Here is a 20,420-nt window from a genome sequence, read left to right as displayed (position 1 = left end):
GGTTTCGCCAGGTCACTGGGCGATGGCAATTTGGTCAGCTTACCAGGAATGATCCAATCATGCTATGGACAATTAATTTTTTACATTGATAAACTCTATCCTGGTGTACGTTCTGGTGAAATTTCAAGGATTTATCTTTTTCCCCAAGGAAATAAGAGAAAATGTCTCAATAATTTCCGAACAACCCTCGTATGTAAACAATAACAAGGCCCGAACTTTGTTTACCAAAAAAAAAAATCAAACTCTGTATCTTGCTTTTAAAAATCTTGCTTATAGCTCAACATTTGACTTTCAAATTTGACAATCGATACAGTACAATGTCATTACTCACGATTTGCCCAGTGCAAATAAGCTGAATAATCAATTTATTTTTTGAAAGCAATTTTTTCTTTGGAAATAATGATTTAGATGATTTTAAAAAACCCAAAGGACAGCAACAATAAGTAAATACGAAAATTATACCTTGATAAATATATGAACCCGTTCATGATTTAAAAAAGAAATTTGATTGCATTGTTCCGCTGGAAATCATTAAAATGACCCTCAACTACTATACTAGTATGGTATACTGAAAAATACACCGGTACATTTACATAGAATTTATTACTGAATAAATGCATGTCTTTCTTATAAAGAAAGTCACGCGTCAAGAAACACGATTTCAACACAGTCTCGGTTTGGCGGACTTAGTCAGTCTCAGTCGTTCAGTTTTCTCTAAATTCTGCTTTTCCTCTACATCCTTTTCCCCTAGTCTTTGTAGCACACGATTTCCTTGCTTCCGTATTTGCCCGCGCAACAGGATGTTTTCCCGACATACGCGGTTCAGATAATCTTTGTTTGTCATGTTCTCTTTATACATTTCATCGTAGTTTTTCCCTCTGTACCTGAAAATCCGATTCAAAACGATAAAAGGTTACCATGCATACACATAACATGTCGTTTTACTTTTTATATCTATGGCATATGAAATATCCCTATAGAATCGAATACATTTGACGCAGAAACAAATAAAGAAATGTATTCCGTCTAGTATAGGTAAACGGTAGACACACTCAGTGCCTGTCATATGGAAAGTGATAATAGCAAAAATTGTATAAGACAAAAATTAACGACGTGTTCGAAAAGGTTTCTTGTTAAAATGTATATACAACCAGTCCTCACCCCTCTAACTCCTGGATGAGCTTTACGTTCTCGTTGTTTGCCTTATGAAGCTGGTTCTGTAGTGACTTGATTTCTTTCTCCTTTTCCTCCAGAAGCTTCTTTAGATACACAGCCTGTAGATTGGTAGCAGCCGAGTGCTGCTTATCACTAGGATTGGCTTTTGTTTTCTCAAACGCAAAATCCTTGCATCTGTCAAATATATGATTGTTGTTAAGAATTACTCTAGTTCTCTATCTAGGATAAAAATCTACATATATTAAAGATATATCCTATTTGGATTCTAGTATATATTTCCTTATATTCATCTTCGCTAGCCAAGGGTTTACGATCCACTCAGCTCCTTGTAGAGAAGCAGAGAAGATCGTACACTAGTACCCTTGGCTAGCAAAGGTGAGCGGAGTGGATCGTATATTAAACCCTTGGCTAACGAAGATGAGCGGAATGGATCGTAAACTCTTTGCTAGCAAAGATGAGCGGAGTGGATCGTAAACCCTTGGCTAACGGAGATGAGCGGAATGGATCGTAAACTTTTTGCTAGCAAAGATGAGCGGAGTGGATTGTAAACTCTTTGCTAGCAAAGATGAGCGGAATGGATCGTAAACCCTTGGCTAACGGGGATGAGCGGAATGGATCGTAAACTCTTTGGTAGCAAGGATGAGATGGATCGTAAACCCTTGGCTAACGAAGATGCTTCTTATAATGTTCAGTTGCTAAACAGCAGCATAACACTAAGGGGCCTGTTTACCGTTCGTTGACGGGCTTCAGCGATCTTGGACACGACCAGATTGTTTCACTACTAGTCTTGAATGGTTTGGATATCACCGGTTTATGGAGAATGGCAGCCTAAAACAGAGAATTCATATAAACCTTATCGTCTTTATTTTTTAAAGAAATTGAAAGGATGATAACCTTAAATATGATCGACAACACGTAAACGATTTTTCCAAATTCTTACTTGTCATTGCATGGGTAAAATTGGTAAAACAAATACTTTAGTACCTCAACACTCTCGTCGTCCTCACAAATAGTTTCTCCAGCTGTAGTATTCATTGATGATCTCTGTAATTGGATTATATTTTAGTAAGTTAATTGTAAAGGTGCCGTTTCCTTTAAGGCTGTGTTTCACTTTAGTTTGGAACTCACCAATAACTTTGTTGCCTTCACCAAACTATCAACGTCTATGCTCCTCCTGGAAGCTGGTTTCATTCCCAGAAACTGTGATTAAATGAAAATACCAGGACATTGAACAATTATAATAAATACATGCAATGAATTTTTCCTTTACCTATCACTACATTCACAGCTCGAAGGAACCACCAAAGAAAACATTTTACTGTTTCTAATGAAGTGAAAGTTCGTATATTCTTGATCCACACGTTACATATTAGAGGGGAGAGCTCATTTTCCCTTGATTAAGTAGAAGTTACTACAATGATTTTTGAGTCTGATGTCAGTCCTTGTATTTGCTATCTAGCAATCAGTCCACATAGAATTTCTTATTCTCTATATACTATAAAATATTAATAAATTGAACATGAAAAAGAAATGTGCTGAATGAGACGTCCCTGCAACCAAGTAAATAGATCACGTTGAATTTCACAATGAAAATCTCCAATAATAGTAACCAACACTGGCACATTTTTAATATTTGATTTACAAGTAGTACGCATAAAATGTACAAGTACTTACGAACACCGCGCCCTTTGCCTTTGCCCAACGTGAGGGTAAGGCTTGTTGAGGTTTGACTGGTCCTAGCCAACTCCTCTTTTGGCGATCAAACGTACATTTGTGTAGAGGCTGTAAAATGCATTGGTCAGAAATATTGATTTGTCATTTGATTTATTCTCATTTTGAATAAGCTAGGACTCTCTGCCCTGTGTGTAGATTCAATAGGTTAGAAAGTGACAGAATAAATATATTGTAGATTTATTATCAGCTGCTGTTAAATCGAAGTTCTGGGCTTATCTTTCCTTTTCAAATGTGGCTAGATTTTTAATCCCTCTGTTATCAACAAGTGTCTTCAATTTGTTCGTTGTTGAATAAAATATCGTTATAGCAAGGTAAAAAAGAAGTCAATAAATAACACAATTGTTCTATTGTAGATTAGATACATACACATTGCAACATATACATTTCATCCAAAAAATTTCCTCGGGGGTGGGGGGCGGGTGGGGTGGGGGGTGAGGGATTATAATTATGTTTGCCGGAAGCGGGTCCAAGGCCTATTTTCGGTAACAACCCCCCCCCTAAATTCGCGCATTCATTTTAGGGTCATTTCGTATGCATTAGGCATTAAGTATTAAATTGATATGTGACGGCAAGTCTGTTAGGAAAAGTATGATGTATCTCGGTCTTTAATTTAACAAAATATAGTATTTATATGTTTCATCTAATGAGTTCGACGTTTTTAATTTAATTTAGGTTCCCCCCCCCCCTCCCCCAACACTCTGCCAGGATTTCGGAAAAAAGTATCACTATAAGGGTATTTTCTCAAAATCCCCCCCCCCCCCACAACCGTGACCCCTCTTTGACACTTACAACTTTTTTGTTCAGTTCATACATGATCTCTTTTTTAGTCTTGGTAGACTTGGGTCTGCTGAGGGAGAAGACAGACGCTCGTTTCATCGTTTTCTCCATCGTGACAGTCAGGTGGGACGGGCTGCAATCGGAAATTTCATATTGATCAACCATTCAAAGAGACACGATTATGATCAATTATTGAGAGAGAGAGAGAGAGAGAGAGAGAGAGAGAGAGAGAGAGAGAGAGAGAGAGAGAGAGAGAGAGAGTACGTGAACGAAGGAGAGACAGAGTAAAAAAGAGAGACTGCGTGACAATGATGATAATATTAAGCTTGATTTTATTCATTAGCACTTAGCGTAGAGAAACGTTTCTATTAAGCTTATAAGTTGATATACACTATATTTCATTTTCCATACTATACATGGTTTGCTGATAAACTAAGAAAAATCATCTACCTGTGAAATGTAATGTCTACGGATTAGCTATAAAAATTTATGAAGACAGTACGATCTTACTTGCTAAAGAAACTGACCGAAAGCCAGATCCAATTTGTCTTAACTTAGATACATTCTCCACATGGTAGAAGTCATTTCAGCAGTCGGTCTCCAATCGATATGCTGCTGAAGCATTTACTTTACAATATGTATTACTAAACGTTAAGTGGGTATAGCCCCTAATCAATAATTAAAAGAAAATTTAATTGAGCAATTCCTCGTCACAGAATGTAATGATGACGTCTAAGAAAGGAAATCGTTATTTCTAATGTCAATAATTTATTGTGCTAAGTTAAATATCATTCTTTTGAATTTGTGTAAAAAGTTCGCCTTGTCGACACTAGACATCTTTATGATAGAAAAATAAGATGCGACTTGTCATTAAAAGTCAATACATTGTGAGGGAATTGAATTCAGAATCAATTCTTCTGTCTATTCGCCGAAGTATTTGATATTCAATTTCAGTAAAAAGGGTTAATATGTTTGTCATAGGAAACTTCGTTTATTATTAAATTACCTATTGCCATAATTTTATTCCATACGGTATTCATTTTGGGAGTCATTGTCCATTTGGCACATTGCCAAGCAATTTTTTGTAATCTCTCATTTTTCTTAATCGATATTATACTTAAAGTCGACGCGATTCAAAAAAAAAAACAAAAAAAACATGCATAGCCAGTCTGTTTTTCAAATGTACACCACTTGTTAAAAAGAATCCTTTTCAGACTAACCCTGGTAGAGTTTGTAGAATGTAGTTCATTTTTATGAACCTTTGATTCAGTGTAAACACTTTTCTTTTTCTGTATCAGTAATTATTATTTATTAGTATTATAAAGGAGTTGAAATTTTAACCTCCTTTGTAAAAAATTATTTGATGTTTGGGGAGGAGGTACACTTTTTTTTTTCTGTCTGTCTGTCTATATAGTTTAGTTATTCCATGTATATACGACAGAAAAAAAATATTGAGTATTTCAAAATATGTGCTTCAGAATCATACATGATAGCATTTTATAGCAATTATTTTTATTACATGTGTATCACCACCCGTATGTTTGGGTATTAACATGCAAGCATTACATTTATTTCGATGTATATTAATGATTATATTTTAATAATTATATGAAAGTTTTAATGAAATAAAAAAAAAGAAAGAGATGAAATACCATTGTTCAACTTGATTTGATTATTGTTCAGTCTTCTATTATAAGTATTATATAAAAATTAAAATAACTTTTATTTTATTTCTATACGTTTATTTTTTTATCCTAGGCTTACGTATATAAATGGTAAGAGTTATCTCCCTGTATTTCGACTCTCTAGTGTTGAAAGCAGACTTCCTCCACCGGTCCACGTCGTGGAAGTAAACAGAGCTGTCAAGTTGTTGTTTTCTGTCAGTTTTCCATATTCATCGAAAAAGTGAAGTAATTGTGAAGAGCTATATAATCCGAAATGGCATCTATCGAAGATTTACAGAAAAAGATTAAAGAACTCGAGCAGGAGTTGAAAGAAGAGAGGAGTAAAGGAGGGGCAATTCGAACAAAAATTTCCCAGATGAGTTCTGAAGTGGTTGATTCTAATCCCTACAGGTATATGAAATGATTTTTTATAAGTATTTATTTTTGCATACCTATTTCCAGTTTCAATTCATTCGGACAGAGTTTATTAAACGTTTGATTTGAACCTTTGTTTTCGTACCATATGGGCAATCCATCTAAATTGTATTTTGTCCATATGGCAATATGATTTTGCTGTCAGAAGTTTTATTATCTAAGGAAATATTCTTTCATAATTCAAAATGATAGTATGTTTTTTATTTCAGTCGCTTGATGGCATTGAAACGTATGGGGATTGTGGATAATTATGAGGTAAATCACATATACTCGTGTAAATTTATTTTAGATATTTCCAAAATGCACATGTATTTGGAATTTGATATTTAAAAAACAAAAACAAACAAACTGTGTAATGCGAAAAGGTGGCTATAAAACTCAACTTCATTTTCTAGAAAATCCGTGACTACACTGTAGCAGTGGTTGGAGTAGGTGGGGTCGGAAGTGTGACAGCAGAGATGTTGACGAGATGTGGAATAGGAAAGGTATTGTCGAAACTGATAAAAATTTCAATTATAAGGTCTTGAAAAAACTCTATGTTTATCTTCCTTTGATTATTTAATCGGATTGATTTATAAAATAATTGAGGTTCCATGGTTAAAGTTTATGTATGACTAAAGTGTCTTAATAGTTCAATATAATCAAGCGCATATATCATATAAAAATGCTAAACAATTAAATTTCAGCTGTTGCTGTTTGATTATGATAAAGTGGAGTTGGCAAATATGAACAGACTCTTTTTTCAACCACATCAATCGGGCATGAGCAAGGTAGAGGCTGCTGAGAGAACACTAAAGTAAGTCAATGATAATGTACACACTTTTGTCTTTAGACAATTTATGCTGTATGTACTTCCAATGGGTCAAACAAACATGATGGATTTAGAGGAATGTAAATGGTGAGATTTCTTCTTTTTTGTTTTAGAGATATAAATCCTGATGTAGAATTTGAAGTTTACAACTACAACATTACCACCGTTGACAACTTTGATCATTTCATGGACAGAATCAAGTAAGAGATAAATAGCAACTATATGCCAACAATATTTTCATTATTTTCTTGTGCAACTAAGAGATATAAGCAGCAATAAATTTTTTGTTATTATTTCTTCAATGACTTTTATTTTGCTCAGTACACATCGGATTCTTTTTCATTAAAAATGTGACATTTCAGGTGTTAATTATCACCCGCCTTTCTCACTCTGTCAATGCAACTGCATTTCAAAAGAGATGTATCATTCTTTCAAATTGCAACTGGTATCCAATATTTAAGTCTTTTATCTAAAAGAAAACGGGGGTTCAGATTTTTGTTGAAGCCCAATCTTCTTATCCCCAGTTAAGACTCAAACCTGGAAGGATGAAAAACTGATAAAACCCATGTACTAAACATACATGTATTTGAAAAACTCACATACTGTCTCTGGTCCATTTTTAGGAAAGGTGGATTAACAAAAGACACTCCAGTTGATTTGGTCCTGAGTTGTGTAGATAATTTTGAAGCAAGGATGGCAATAAATACTGTAAGTATTGCTGGAGAAATTGTGATGTGCACATTTATAAGGTACAGGTATTGGAAGTGATTGTGTAATATCTAGTAAAAGCTGGTGATGTTTAGATTGACAATAGGTGTTTTCATAAAGTATTTTGTACTCATCAAACTCTGAAGTGACTTTTTTGTTACTCTCATCAAAGCTATACTTCAGAGTTTGATAACCTTTTTATGACATTATATCATTCATATTGGTATGTGTACACAAGTAAAAACACCTTCTCGAGCCAATGGTTTCTGATCCAGTCTTTCAAGCTAGTGTTTTGATTGGAAACACTTGGCTTGATATTATGGTAGAGACATTGAACTCTGTTTCTTGTGATTTTCAGGCTTGTAATGAGATTGGACAGACTTGGATAGAATCAGGGGTCAGTGAAAATGCAGTCTCTGGACACATACAGTTTATCATTCCAGGAGAAACTTCTTGTTTTGCAGTAAGATTAGTACATTTGCTTCTATGGTACCATTGATTAATTTAGAAAAAAAGTCATTTGAAATAAATGCTTTTTGAAATGTCTTGAAATAAATACATATTGAAATGTCTTGAAATAAATACATATTGAAATATCATTCACAAATTGAAGAAAATGGCTTTTATATACTTGGCATGTGTGTTCTATTCTACAACTTGATTTTGAAATTTCAGTGTGCACCACCACTAGTTGTAGCTACAAACACAGACGAGAAAACCCTGAAGAGAGAAGGAGTGTGTGCGGCTAGTCTGCCTACAACCATGGCCATTGTAGCTGGCTTCCTTGTTCAGAATACCCTGAAGTAAGGAGTTTCTATGTTCTGATGTAATACTTTTTATGCTCTGTTGTGGCATATTGACAGGAAAATAACATGCATCAAGGCTATGCCGACCAGAATTGTATTAATTTACAAATTTACAAAAATTTACAACTAAGGAGTAATTATGAAGCATGGATTTGATAACTCTAGAGGCTTATGGACATTTACTTACTTGTTGGCTATCATTAATTATCCCTTGACAATATTTGATGAATCATCAAATAGTCATTTAATTGTTGATATAAAAACATATTCTTTACCACTTATTAGGTAAATTTGATTTAAGTATATTAGGTTGTTCGAGTTTCTGAATATCAAAATTTTTGATTGAAATTTGCATTTATTAACATATTAAATTTTGTACAGGTATCTTCTGAAGTTTGGGGACGTGACATACTACCTGGGTTACAACGCTCTGCAGGACTTCTTCCCTACGATGGCCATGAAACCCAATCCCCAGTGTGATGACAACCATTGTCAACGACAACAGAAACTATTCCAGGTAAAGCAATAACTAGATACAGTCAAACTTCGATATCTCAAACACTGAAATCTCAAATACAATGGATATGTCAATGTGATTTGTAAGTCCCAACCACACAATTGTTAAGTGTTTTACCCTCGACATCTCAAATACTTGAATACATCAAAGCTTTTAAACAGTCCCATCTAGTTCGAGGTAATGAAGTTGACTGTAATTTGATGGGAACAATTACAAGCATTGTTGAACCCTGTAATATGAAATCAGAGAACATACTTTGAGGGGGGATCAAAATCTGTTGTACCTAAACAAACCAAGAATGGACTTTGTCAAAATTTACAATGTCAGTAGATGTTTATTTTAAAAATATTACTGTGGTTTCATTAATATTCAAGGGTATCAATTTTCGTGGATAAAGTGAAAGTTACAGTTTCAAGGATATGTAAATTCGTGGCCAACGACCCCATCAATACAAAATGTTAATAGAAATTGCATTTCAATGAACATTTAATTTCGTGGATCAACTTAAAAACGAAATCCACGAAAATTGGTATTCAACGAATATTGATGAAACCACAGTATTGTAAAATATTCATATCATATAGAACAGTAAGTTTTCTGTTGAAGGAAAGGGAAGCATTGAAGCCAAAAGAAGTAGTGAAAGAAAAAGTTGAAGAGGCTATAGTTCATGAAGATGAATGGGGTAAATTAATACAATTGATTAAAAGAAAACGATATGATTTTTATAAAATTTCTAATTGTTGAACTTCCCTTGAATATGCAGACAAGTTCAATTCACCAATTTGGATGTAAAAGTTTAGAAAAACAATTTACTAATATTTTAGAAAAACATATTTTCAGCACTTTTACTGAACAGAATTAAATTCCTTCATTCCAACTTCACTATGATTCATAACAATGCACTTGCCTCTGCTGTTGACAGGTATAGAACTTGTGTCAGAGACCACAGAGGAGGAGCTTCAGCAAGCCCAGGGGGACGTGCCCACCCTAACCCAGGGGGTTACTGTAGCTTATACAAAACCTGCTGCCACCAAGGTAGAGAGAGAGAGAGAGAGAGAGAGAGAATGTGCCATACAGTACTATTTTATTCATGATAAAATTTGCACCTGGTTTAAGATACTAAGGTTTTTGTTATTTTACTTTGATAGGATGATAATTCAGCTGTAGTTGAGGACTCTGGTGAGAGCTTGGAAGAACTCATGAAAAAGATGCAGAGTATATGAAACAAGCCTAGTCATATGATAACACTTTACCACACGTCTTGCTGGACAAGATCTGGTACATCTATTGTGAACTGTGTGGCCATTACAGTCTAGTCGTGCTTATGTTCCTTGGGATACATGTTCAGTGTAGGCATTACATACATGTATACTGTTTTGTGACTGTAAAAGGTTGTGCAGACAGATCTGATGCAATATTTTTTCTTGGTGCATGATTGCAAGTACAGTATTTATTATGCTTGTATTTGTCATTTTAAGAGTAAGATACACTAGAAATTTTGCTTGCAAATTGATCCCATTTTGTTGTTTGCGATTATGAATAAATTAAAATTACGTGTTCATGAGTAAAATGTTAAGTACTCAACAATGTTCGATAACTATAAATTATCTGAATTTTTTTTTTATTCGTACCATAAATCTGCCTTGAATAAGTCTTGAAGTGTTAATATAACATAAACCATTCAACGAACTACTTGGCCTAGTGGCTCCACAGAGAACTACTACCTAGAGGGAAAGGGTTTTGAACCACCGTTGCACCAGTACAACCTTTCCTTTCTAATTTGATCTTAACTTGTATATGTTCATATTTATTCCATTATATTCACCGTGGCCAAGATTGCAATAACTTCGTAAAATGCATGGATAACATCAACAAATTTCATTTTATTTTATTTCGTTTAATATAAAGTTTGAAGGATAAATAACATTTTTAGGATGAAAAAATACTTTAGGCTGAGAATCCAAGAACCGTAACAATTATATGTACATGTATATAGATAAATGTAAATTTGTCAGCATTTGCAATTAAATATCATTTTTGGTGTTTTGAAATAATTGTTAATTGTAACCTAATTTCTCGGGCAAAATTCCATTGTTCATTCACCTGAATATATTCAAGTTGATATAAGTTATTTCTCTAGGCCAATGAACTTTCAAGCTTCTATCCAGCAACATGGGATCCAATAAACTCCCAATCCATTTGTCCAATGTAGTTTCACTTTATAAATGTCTACAATCTATATCTACATGTACATATGAATTAGATATTAAAACAAAGTGTAGTTTCTTTAAAACATTTTTATTCAAAATAATAAACTGCTGATAATTCACAGTGACATGAATTCAATTAGATTAAAAACTACTCGTAAACCACTATAAAACAGAATATGTACATCCAATTATTAATGATTTTTGTAAAATATATGACATTTTGTGTGTTAATCCACACGGTGATTATGAAATATGCCCAACATGTGAAAGAGTTATGGTTACATGTAAGCACTCAATGATTGTTCCACACAATCTGGGGTTTGTTGAACATTCCACAGATTTACGTACAATGCCATTTACATACACATCTCATTTTATGAATTTCTTGTGTACAAATCAATATTTAAACAGAACATCTGCATTCAATTTAATTTCTACAACATGCATGAATATTTCTCTAAAAAACATTTGTTATATTATTTGATTCCTAAGGTAAAAAAAAAATCATACATAAAATGTATTTAAATCGAACTTCAACAAAATAATCATATCATTATTCACAATATGCAAATGTTTCATTAAAAAAAAAAAACTGTCTGCCGCATTTTTATAGAAAAAGCAGTCAAACACACATCCATATAAAACTTGCTGCCTTTAAATGATATCCACTTAATTATTTCATAGTCGCATTCACACAACTATTGTCTACATATGTACCTGTATAAATTCTAGAAACTTTAAAACTTTCTTTCAAAAATTAAATGTGCATGTGTAGTTCTACCAGTTATATCATTCTGAAGTCGGAACAATGTCAATGTACATTCAGTGTACATGTATATATGAATATGATGTGCCAAGACCCATCATCTACTCCACAAAATTTTGGTACTTCCTTCAGATAGGCACATTTAACCATTGTCGAAATAATTACTGATTAAACTCATTTAATTTTTGTTTTTAAGCAAATCTAGCACTCTCCTCATGTAAGTTATCCACTTTCTATATGTGTTATAACACACACATTTTGCTGTTCCCTGGTCTATGAGCTGTACAGATAAGTAGTCTCTCATTTAGGTGTAACATCTGTCCACAATCTCTCAGTCACAGAATTCTTGGGGGGGGGGGAGGGGGATTATTTTATTGTTGTTCACCAGTCCAGTCAGTGGAGGCTTCAGATGTCTGGTGAGCCTGTTTTACTGTACACACTGCCAAATTTGCCCATGTACTTCTTGACGTAATCTTTGGCCTTGGATTTGACATTTTCATTGACCTCCAGGTCCTCAACATGTCGACAGTGTTTCAGTTCTTTGGCCATTACATGGTGTGTTAACTGGAACAATCAACATATATGGATTAAAAAAAAATATAAAAATTACACTTACCTGGATTGAACAAAAAAATTTACCTACAATTTCACATGCATGTATTTAATATTGACTACTATTACTAAATCTCCATGTCACTTGACACTTGCATCATAAAATACTAATGGTCTGAAGCTTCAAGTCTAAAGTAACAGTCATCACTGCTATAATGCGTAAAGCTATAAAGGTACGGTATACACTGTCATCACAATAGAATAAAGTGTGCCTTCTAAGCTCACCTTCCTTGCCAGGTGTTTGAAGTCCTCGGTGGAGATGATCCTGCCCATCTTACAGTCGGGCTTTCTGAATGGATTCAGACACACCACGATGTAGGAGGACATGGTCTTCCTGAACGTGTCCTTGATCTTCTTGGCCATCTCGCTGGAGGTATCTGCTGCAGCTGTTGTCGTCTTCTTACTTTTGCCCTATAAAGAAATCAAAGGTTTACTATTAATGATGATGAACAATCTGGGTAGTTAAACTGGAGAGGAGAAAGATACCAAATAATGGCTACAGCAAGTTTTTTTTTTCAAAATCAATTATCAATAAGTTATGATGAACAAAATATAAAATGCTGTTTCACTGCATGCATTATATTATAAATTCTAACTAACAGTTGTCAGTCAGTAATTGACTAAAGGCCCAATGGTGTCTCTTTACCTTCACAATTTCCTCATACAGAGGAGATTCCAGATCCATTGCATCATCAGGTGCCACTCCATCCCAGGTTGGTGGGTCCCACTGGGTTTGTCTAAAAATAGAAAAAACAACATTTATCTTTATTTCATTCTTTATATGTAACATTTTAACAAGCAGTTTTGCAAAAATAATTGCTTATTCTATTACTAGTACTGTATATGCACTACAAACCTTAAATTAGCAGTAAGAGGTTATAAAGGTGTTAATGTGTTTACAAAATTAACATCCATGTAACTGTAATTTTAGTTAAATGAATAAGCACATTTACTTAAGATACAAAAAGCTCTGTATTACCATGTAGGAATACAGTCTACAAACGAAGCTGTTTTAAAACACAACAAACCTTTTGCCCTTGTGGTACCTGTGATTGGACAATGTAAGGTACATATACTGGTATACATACAAACTGAGGGATCAGATACAAACAAACTTCAAACTGTGCATGTTTCAGTGTATCAAGTGTTCTCAAGAACAAGCTAAAACCTGTTCAGTGCTTTCATAAAAAGACTGAAGCTAAATGTCATCATTAAACATACAAACCTTGTGACTGTGTGGTAGTAGTAGGTCTTTCCCTCAGAGTCCTTGGCAGATTTCCAGTTGGGAGGTAGCTTCTCTACTTTTGGTTTTGGGGGCGATGGTGGGGGAGGGGGGTCATCATCATCCCCAGAGGAAGTGGTTGCTATGGCAACAGGAGGAACAACTGCTAGCTGTGTTTGAGTTCCATAAGGACCAATCTGTAAGACATTGGGGCATATTTCTAAAGAAATGTTTAGAATGGATGCAAAAAAAAAATTCTATGACAGTAATTGCAACATTTTTAAAGAAAAAAACAACTTGAAAGTCTGCAAAGTTATTTCAATAGTTTATTGTATAGTTCTGGACTACATCATTCTGAAACTCTTCAAAAACACCACCCAAATAAAAGATAATGCCACAAAAGCTTATATGGTGAAACAAAATACAGCTTTAGTTAGCAGAGTTTATGATATACATGTACTTTTTTTATATGAAGTAATTGCTGAAACTTGTATGAATATAATATTGATCAGTAAAAAGTGCAAAAAAAAGAATAGAAAGCTTCTGAAGATCTACAATAAAGCAACAACACAATCTTACTGTAGGGCTTGTGCTTTCCATCTTGTAAACAGAAAGAGTAAATTAATACAGAGGGAGCCAGAACACACACATTCAACCTATTGCCAATGGCATCATAGATATCTTTATTTCTTACATATACATGCATATCTCATAGTAGGTATCATGTATCTACTGACACATTAACTTTAGAATCTAACCAGAAAGAGAGAGAGAAATATGGGAGAGAGATGGATGGCAATTTTACCTGTTGAAGGTACACTTGCTGACCAGGTATCTGAGCCACCTGGGTGTGAGTGCCTGAGACCTCCACAGACTGAGCCAACAGCTGCTGCTGGGGGACCCCTGAGTAGACCAGGTGTTGGTCCACCTGGTGTACAGACACTAACTGTCCCTCAGCATTCACATACTGCTGCTGGACCTGAAGTGTAAACATCAGATCAAATGAAGTTAAACTTGATAGAGCATGTCACTATTGAATTCATACAAGACAAGTCTCTATGAAATATTGATCATGAAATACATGTACTTCAGAAGAGAGACTTGTACTGGATGCTGGGACACGTACCTGTTGCTGGGGCCAGACTTGCTGTATGGGCTGTCCATCCTCGGTATACATGACCTCGGGCTGCTGCTGGTGCTGGTACATGGCCTGTAACTGCTCCACCGTGATTGGTAATCCTGTGTTAGGGTCAATATAATGCTCTACCACCTCTGTAATGTGGGAAAAAAAAATTCATAACCACATTTTGTAAATAAACCATACTTTACAGGAGAAAGGTATTAGGACACACCTGACAAATGTTAAAATTGTGTTAGACCCAAGACAATTGTCTACATCAAGTTTCTCCTTAAAACAATCAACAATTGGTAAAATGCAATTAAGAGTTCAGATTAATCGGTTGCGTGAGCTGTACTGCCTTACCCTGTGAGTTGTAGCCCTGCACCATCTGATACTGCACCTCTATGGGCTGGGACTGTAGGATCTGTAACTGCTGATCCGGCGGCAGGCCGTACAGCGGGTGGTTGGGGGTACGATTGAAGTACAGGATGTTGCTGGGATCACTGTAAAACTGGTTCACGAATACCTCCTGCTGCTGCCTCTCACGAATAGCCATCTCATCTCGAGCCTTCACCCGCGCCTCAAACATCTTGCGGTGCTCTGCTTTACTGATTTTGGGTGGCGTTGGCAAAAGTACTTTTCTACAAACGATTTCAAACAAATCACAAGGCTTTTCTACCTCAACCTTGGATTTCACTTTTTTCTTTACACAAACAACTTTATTAGCTACGACAAGAAATTTACTCCAAATGTACTTATCATATGTTTACCTGTCCTCATCCTCCATTGATGGTGGGGGAGGGGGAGGGGCTCTTTTCCTCTTCCTTATACCTGTGTCCCAGCCAGCAGCTACATGTAGAAAAGATAAAAATAAAAAACGAATAAATGCAAAACTAAGCAATTTCTCTTCAATTACACGTACACACCAATCATGATGATTATGGATAAGTTCTCACCTCTTTGCTTACTCTTGTCTTGAATCATCTCCAGTATCTCCAAGTCTTTATCTTTAGGCATACCTATTAAGTAAGATAGGAATAAATCACTCTCCATGAGACATACTGTCAAGTACAGGTATAACATAGGAAAAGCAGTTGGGCAAATTAAACTACTAGTATATTACATGTCCTTACCTAGTTCTTTTTCTATTCTCTTTCTCTCTTCCACTTGTTGTTTCTTTGGAATTTTGAAAAGCTCCTTGGAAGAAAATATTGGTTTGTGAAAGAAATAGTTTTAAGCTTATGATATTTCATGTTTGTAAAACAATGTGTCTTATTTAACTTTTAACTTAACTTTCATTCACTTTAAACCTGGGAGGTAAATAAAATTGAAACCTTTACATACATATATATAGTTAAAAGTTGAAGGTTTTAGAGACAACAAGACAGAAAGGTTACCAAACATGTTGTCATTCTTGCATCTCTTTGGTAAACATAGTGTAAAGTAATCAATCTCACCTTTAGATCTTTCCATAAGAACAAGAGTTCCTCTGCCTGTAATTCAATGTCAGTCTTCATCTCTGTGATCTCTTCATTCACTTCTTCCTGTTCACACTCCATTTTCCCTTCCTTGCCATCTGATGCTGTATTTTCCTCACTCTCACTCACCAATTTTTCCTCACTTTCAGAGACAATGTTTTCCTCACTCTTAACCTCACCATCTGACACATCCTTAACCTCCTCTGACACATCCTTAACCTCCTCTGACACTTCGCTCTTTTTCTCCTCTTCCTCCTCTTCTTTGTTTGTAGAATCTGCAGAAGACATGGATACCTCTACATTTCCTTCTTGGTCCATATTTGCCTCTTCACCCAAGCTTTTATCGAGGACTTGTTTGTATAAGGACTCAGACTTTGGTCGTGGTCCAGCCTCCAGTTCTAACTCACCAGAAGCTGTGTCACCTGCAGTGTCAGTAATACTGGAATGGGACTCATTATCAGAGCTTGAGGCTTCATCTGCAAACTTCACTCTCTTTTTCTGCGACCTGTCTTTTCCAGCTGAGGTGGACAATATGGACTTTGTCTCCCCCTTATGTCCTAGGTGAGTAGACATGGGGTTTGTCACAGTTGACAAGTCATCGTTTTCATCACGCCCAGCCAGACGACAGATCAAAGGAAGGATTTTACTGTCTTTCAGAATATTCTTATTAGTAATGGGAAGCTTCTTAAGCAGTGACAATATCTACAAATCAAGAAAATGAGTAAACAATTTTTTGGAAATAAAATACATGTGCCTTTAAAAATTCAAAATGGACATAAAATAAACTTCTATTAAATCCCCTTTCCCACTTTTAGAGAAGTTTGTTGCTGATGAATTTTTTAACCTTCCCCCATTAATAGTACACAGAATTACACTGACCATGATCTTAACATCCTCAGGTCCTTCCTTGCTATCCGTGATCCAGCTCCACAATAACTCCAGTCCGTGATAGTCCAGGAACAACCGCAAGCAGTTGTCTTCCACAGTGTCCTAACCGAGGCAAGGTGAAAATGTTACTGTACTTTTACTAAATATTCACAGGATCAACACTATATGTACAACTACAGCTATTCAAAGAAATCTAAAGAAGTACATGTATTCTGATAGTTTTGAGTTTGTATACTGTAAACGCCTTTCATATCACATTTAAAATTTCATGTTTTCTTAACATAACAATGAAACAATACCATAACTTAAAATGGCTTCATATACTTTTTTTTGCAATTATGGTAAGTGAAATTAGGAATTTGATAATGTACATTTTTTTTAAATTAAATTTTATTACCGGTATTATTTTTTTTTTATTTAAGTACACGTGCTATTCTACAATACAAAAGAATAGAAAACAAAGACATACTTGTAGACATTTGAGAATTGTGATTCTGTGCTCTGGGTCCTCAGCCCTCACCATCAGACGACATATATTAAGGACATGTTCCTTATTCCTTAGTCCATTCTCCAGCGCTGTAATGGCTTCAAGCTCCTCATCAAGCTAAAATAATATCATCTTGGTCATTTTTTTTGGAAATTATACATATCAACTTATTACATGTACTTTTATATGCTGGTAAATTTTATGCATTATCTCCCTTTAATCAGTGTTTTTCCATACAATGCCATTTCTATTCTGTTATCTAGAAGAGTTAAAACAGTAAATCAATTACTTCTCCTTGTTCATAATACACTGAAAAATATCCTTACCAGATCATCTTCAAAGTCCACCTTCTTCTTGCGTTCCTCCTCCTGACGCCTGGTGGAGCGCAGTGGGGTGGTTTTGTTGCCCCCAATGAATCCTCGACAGTTCTCTGACCCACAGAAACACTTCTGGGCCTCTTTTCTGAAATGCAGTGAATAATTTTACATTTCATGATTCTAAAGATCTTTTCCTTAATGACTCAAGGAAAATGTTCAAAAATGCATTAAAAAACTTACCCATATCTTTCAAACTGATAATCAAAGTTCAGCTCCGTAAGGGGTTCCACAGCCTTCTTGACAAAAAAACCCACTCGTAGAACTCCATTTACTGTCCACTGCAAATATATAACTCACCCTTTTAACATATAACAATCATCTTTGTACAATGTTTTAAATTCAAATAATTTTCATTGCTTTACAGGAAGCCAAATGTTAAAAGATAATGTGACCAACCTTCTGTGTCTCACAGTTTGGATCACAACTATGGTTCATGTATCTAGAGACGTTTCCTTTGTATGAAGCATCTATGACTTCATCTGAGTTTAAGGCCATGAAGTAATGATGTTCCTGGCCCATCTTGGCTTGCTGTTTGACCCGAGATTTGAACTGTTTATAATCCAAAACTTCTCCAACATACTCCATAACAAAGTCTCCTCTGTAAACCAGAATAAAGTTCAAAAGTATTACAAGAAACATTTTTGAACAAATTACCACAGTATAATATTCTGATATTCCTGTATTGCATCCAGGACTGAGTAGTTAATAAGACTTACGGTTGTAATGCTGCTGTAGCCCTTAAACCCATTCCTTTCCAGTCTGTTACAAATGCCTCTACATCAGCATATTGTTTCTGTAAAAACAAAGGTAATGTAAGTGATTTGTATACCGGTAGGTTTTTCTTAGAGCAGAGTTGTACATTTGATCAGTGACTACTGACTATGAATTGACTGCTATAGAAAGTCCTCACCTTCTGGAATCTCTTGTTTGTACAGTACTCTCCACAAGGACACCGGTTTCCACTGAAAATAGAGCACATATACATGTACCAGCATACAATATAACTAGTGAAAAATTCAAATGAAATCTTTCTGTTCCTGTTCCTTATTCTTAATTGAACCTTTTTGTTCCAATGCTACAGTAACTTGTACATGTAATACCTGTTTAATGTGAATCTAAATATGACATATATACGGTACATGCAAGTTCCAATTTCTTTAAATATGTATGTGGGCAAATGAATTTTTTTTTTAGAAATATTAGATTTAATATTCATGTCAACAGAAAAGGTTTGAACAATTTTGTCACCCTTTTCTCTGCACCCCCCCCCCCCCAATAAAAAAAAACCAAAAAAACATTAAAAAAAGAGTAAAACCCAAGACATACCACTCGATGTAGAGCATCCTATTGAGACAGTCCTCCCCGCAGGCCTCGTAGCCCATGTCTCGGTCCTCCTTACTGGTGGAGCAGTCACAAACCATCCTCCTCACATCCTTCATCTTCTTGTTCTTCTTCCTGTATTATATTAACCCATCAGTATTACAAAACAATTACATAGATAAAGTTTCCATGATGATACACTGATAAATCTTGTCAATTTTTTTTTTTACAGTTCATTGAATTCCATATCATTATCTAAATAACAAATTCATTAATCTTAAATTTAACACCAAATACCCACTTTACAAAACCTTTTCTTTTGCTACACTACACTACAGTTCCCATCATTTCAATTTTTTGTGTGCCTCTTATTCATCTAAATAATCATAATAAACAAATCTCTACAATCATAATTTCATTTGTCGCTTCACATGATCTCACCTTTCACAGAGATAGATGTTATCTTCAATAGGTTCAAAGGGTGGTTTTTTAGGGGCCTTGTCTTCCTCCTCTGTCTTAGTCTCAGTGACCAGGGAAGTAGTTGTGTCAGCAGTTTCAACGCTTTGTTTTTCTTTCTCATTCTTCTCCTTTTTCTGAGCCTCATTTCTTGTTATGATGGTTGATGCCATAACAGGAAGATCACACGACGGATCCCAGGCGTCGTAGTTTTCCACCACTTTCTTGATCACAGAAAAGTCTTTCTCATCCAAATTCTCCGTTTCTGACTGAGATGTGGAGGACGACACACTATTAGCATCCATGGATGGTGACATTGTGTTCCGAGCTGGACTCTCCAAGTCCAGTTCACTACACCTCCTCCACCTGGACTTGACTTTCTCTGGCTTTCCATCTTTGACCTGAGGAGATGTGGGGGGTGGGGGATGCTGTCCTAGTTCAATGTCCTTGATGGCCTGTTTAAAGCCTAGTTTGATTGGCAGATGTCTATTAACATTATGTGTGGGCTGGGGAGACTCCTCGGAGGTAGTCACAGGTTGTGAGGGCTGTGGCTCTGCCTCTTCTACTTTCTCTTCAGCAGTTGCAGATTCTTCTTCATCTTCCTCAGAAGGTGTAGGAGTAGTATCTTCAGCACCTCTTCCATCAACAGTTGTTTGCGGAGGAATGAAACCTTTTGGTTGAACTGGCGCTGAGAAAAGTGAAGGAGAGCCTACCCTTTGAGGCCTAACAAGTGTACTTGGAACCTGGGAGGGGAATCTTGGGGGACCTGGTTGAAGTGGCACATTCACTGGACGAACTGCACCAACTTCAGGCTGCATAAATAGAAAATTCATTTAAATAATAAACATTAAAAAAT

General features: G+C 35.5%; 3 protein-coding genes across 9 annotated transcripts in view; 1 reads left to right on the top strand and 2 right to left on the bottom strand.

The window, feature by feature from the left end:
* Positions 1-584: 584 nt before the first annotated feature.
* On the bottom strand, positions 585-4,401 carry LOC105325667 (uncharacterized). Of its 2 annotated transcripts, none has more exons than XM_020065933.3 (8): positions 4,215-4,401; positions 3,700-3,820; positions 2,851-2,958; positions 2,305-2,376; positions 2,161-2,220; positions 1,907-2,004; positions 1,162-1,350; positions 585-884 (listed from the first exon to the last, which is right to left on the bottom strand). In XM_020065933.3, the coding sequence occupies exons 2-8, from the start codon at positions 3,796-3,798 to the stop codon at positions 662-664; spliced, it is 849 nt and encodes a 282-aa protein (XP_019921492.2). In that variant the 5' UTR covers positions 3,799-3,820; positions 4,215-4,401; the 3' UTR covers positions 585-661. The 2 variants fall into 2 exon arrangements, with proteins under 2 accessions (XP_019921492.2, XP_011423635.2); XM_011425333.4 differs by having other exon boundaries at positions 4,198-4,399.
* Positions 4,402-5,488: 1,087 nt separating this feature from the next.
* Positions 5,489-11,484, top strand: LOC105325657 (ubiquitin-like modifier-activating enzyme 5). The gene is made up of 12 exons (XM_011425322.4): positions 5,489-5,762; positions 5,996-6,041; positions 6,182-6,271; positions 6,473-6,582; positions 6,711-6,797; positions 7,221-7,305; positions 7,664-7,768; positions 7,981-8,108; positions 8,493-8,628; positions 9,235-9,310; positions 9,551-9,663; positions 9,777-11,484. Exons 1-12 carry the CDS (start codon positions 5,626-5,628, stop codon positions 9,849-9,851), a joined length of 1,188 nt encoding a protein of 395 aa, XP_011423624.3. The 5' UTR covers positions 5,489-5,625; the 3' UTR covers positions 9,852-11,484.
* LOC105325625 (uncharacterized) overlaps positions 10,911-20,420 on the bottom strand; it is a 28,061-nt gene continuing 18,551 nt past the window's right edge. For 4 of the 6 annotated variants that reach the window (XM_066075388.1, XM_066075392.1, XM_066075390.1 and 1 more), the window contains exons 6-27: positions 19,550-20,376; positions 19,115-19,243; positions 18,699-18,750; positions 18,505-18,581; positions 18,185-18,386; positions 17,969-18,066; positions 17,738-17,873; positions 17,394-17,528; positions 16,916-17,026; positions 16,016-16,738; positions 15,692-15,755; positions 15,515-15,577; positions 15,329-15,407; positions 14,922-15,199; positions 14,565-14,710; positions 14,244-14,417; positions 14,018-14,038; positions 13,442-13,635; positions 13,245-13,262; positions 12,863-12,953; positions 12,442-12,627; positions 10,911-12,168 (exon numbers count right to left, since the gene is read on the bottom strand). In XM_066075388.1, coding sequence (XP_065931460.1) covers positions 12,010-12,168; positions 12,442-12,627; positions 12,863-12,953; positions 13,245-13,262; positions 13,442-13,635; positions 14,018-14,038; positions 14,244-14,417; positions 14,565-14,710; positions 14,922-15,199; positions 15,329-15,407; positions 15,515-15,577; positions 15,692-15,755; positions 16,016-16,738; positions 16,916-17,026; positions 17,394-17,528; positions 17,738-17,873; positions 17,969-18,066; positions 18,185-18,386; positions 18,505-18,581; positions 18,699-18,750; positions 19,115-19,243; positions 19,550-20,376 — 3,963 coding nt within the window. In that variant the 3' untranslated portion in view covers positions 10,911-12,009. The remainder of the gene's footprint in view (positions 12,169-12,441; positions 12,628-12,862; positions 12,954-13,244; positions 13,263-13,441; positions 13,636-14,017; positions 14,039-14,243; positions 14,418-14,564; positions 14,711-14,921; positions 15,200-15,328; positions 15,408-15,514; positions 15,578-15,691; positions 15,756-16,015; positions 16,739-16,915; positions 17,027-17,393; positions 17,529-17,737; positions 17,874-17,968; positions 18,067-18,184; positions 18,387-18,504; positions 18,582-18,698; positions 18,751-19,114; positions 19,244-19,549; positions 20,377-20,420) is intronic. The other 2 variants (XM_066075393.1, XM_066075394.1) reach the window with 2 other exon arrangements.

Source organism: Magallana gigas, chromosome 2, assembly GCF_963853765.1.
Source record: "Magallana gigas chromosome 2, xbMagGiga1.1, whole genome shotgun sequence".
Lineage (NCBI taxonomy): Eukaryota > Metazoa > Mollusca > Bivalvia > Ostreida > Ostreidae > Magallana > Magallana gigas.
This window is presented reverse-complemented; position numbering and strand designations above follow the sequence as displayed.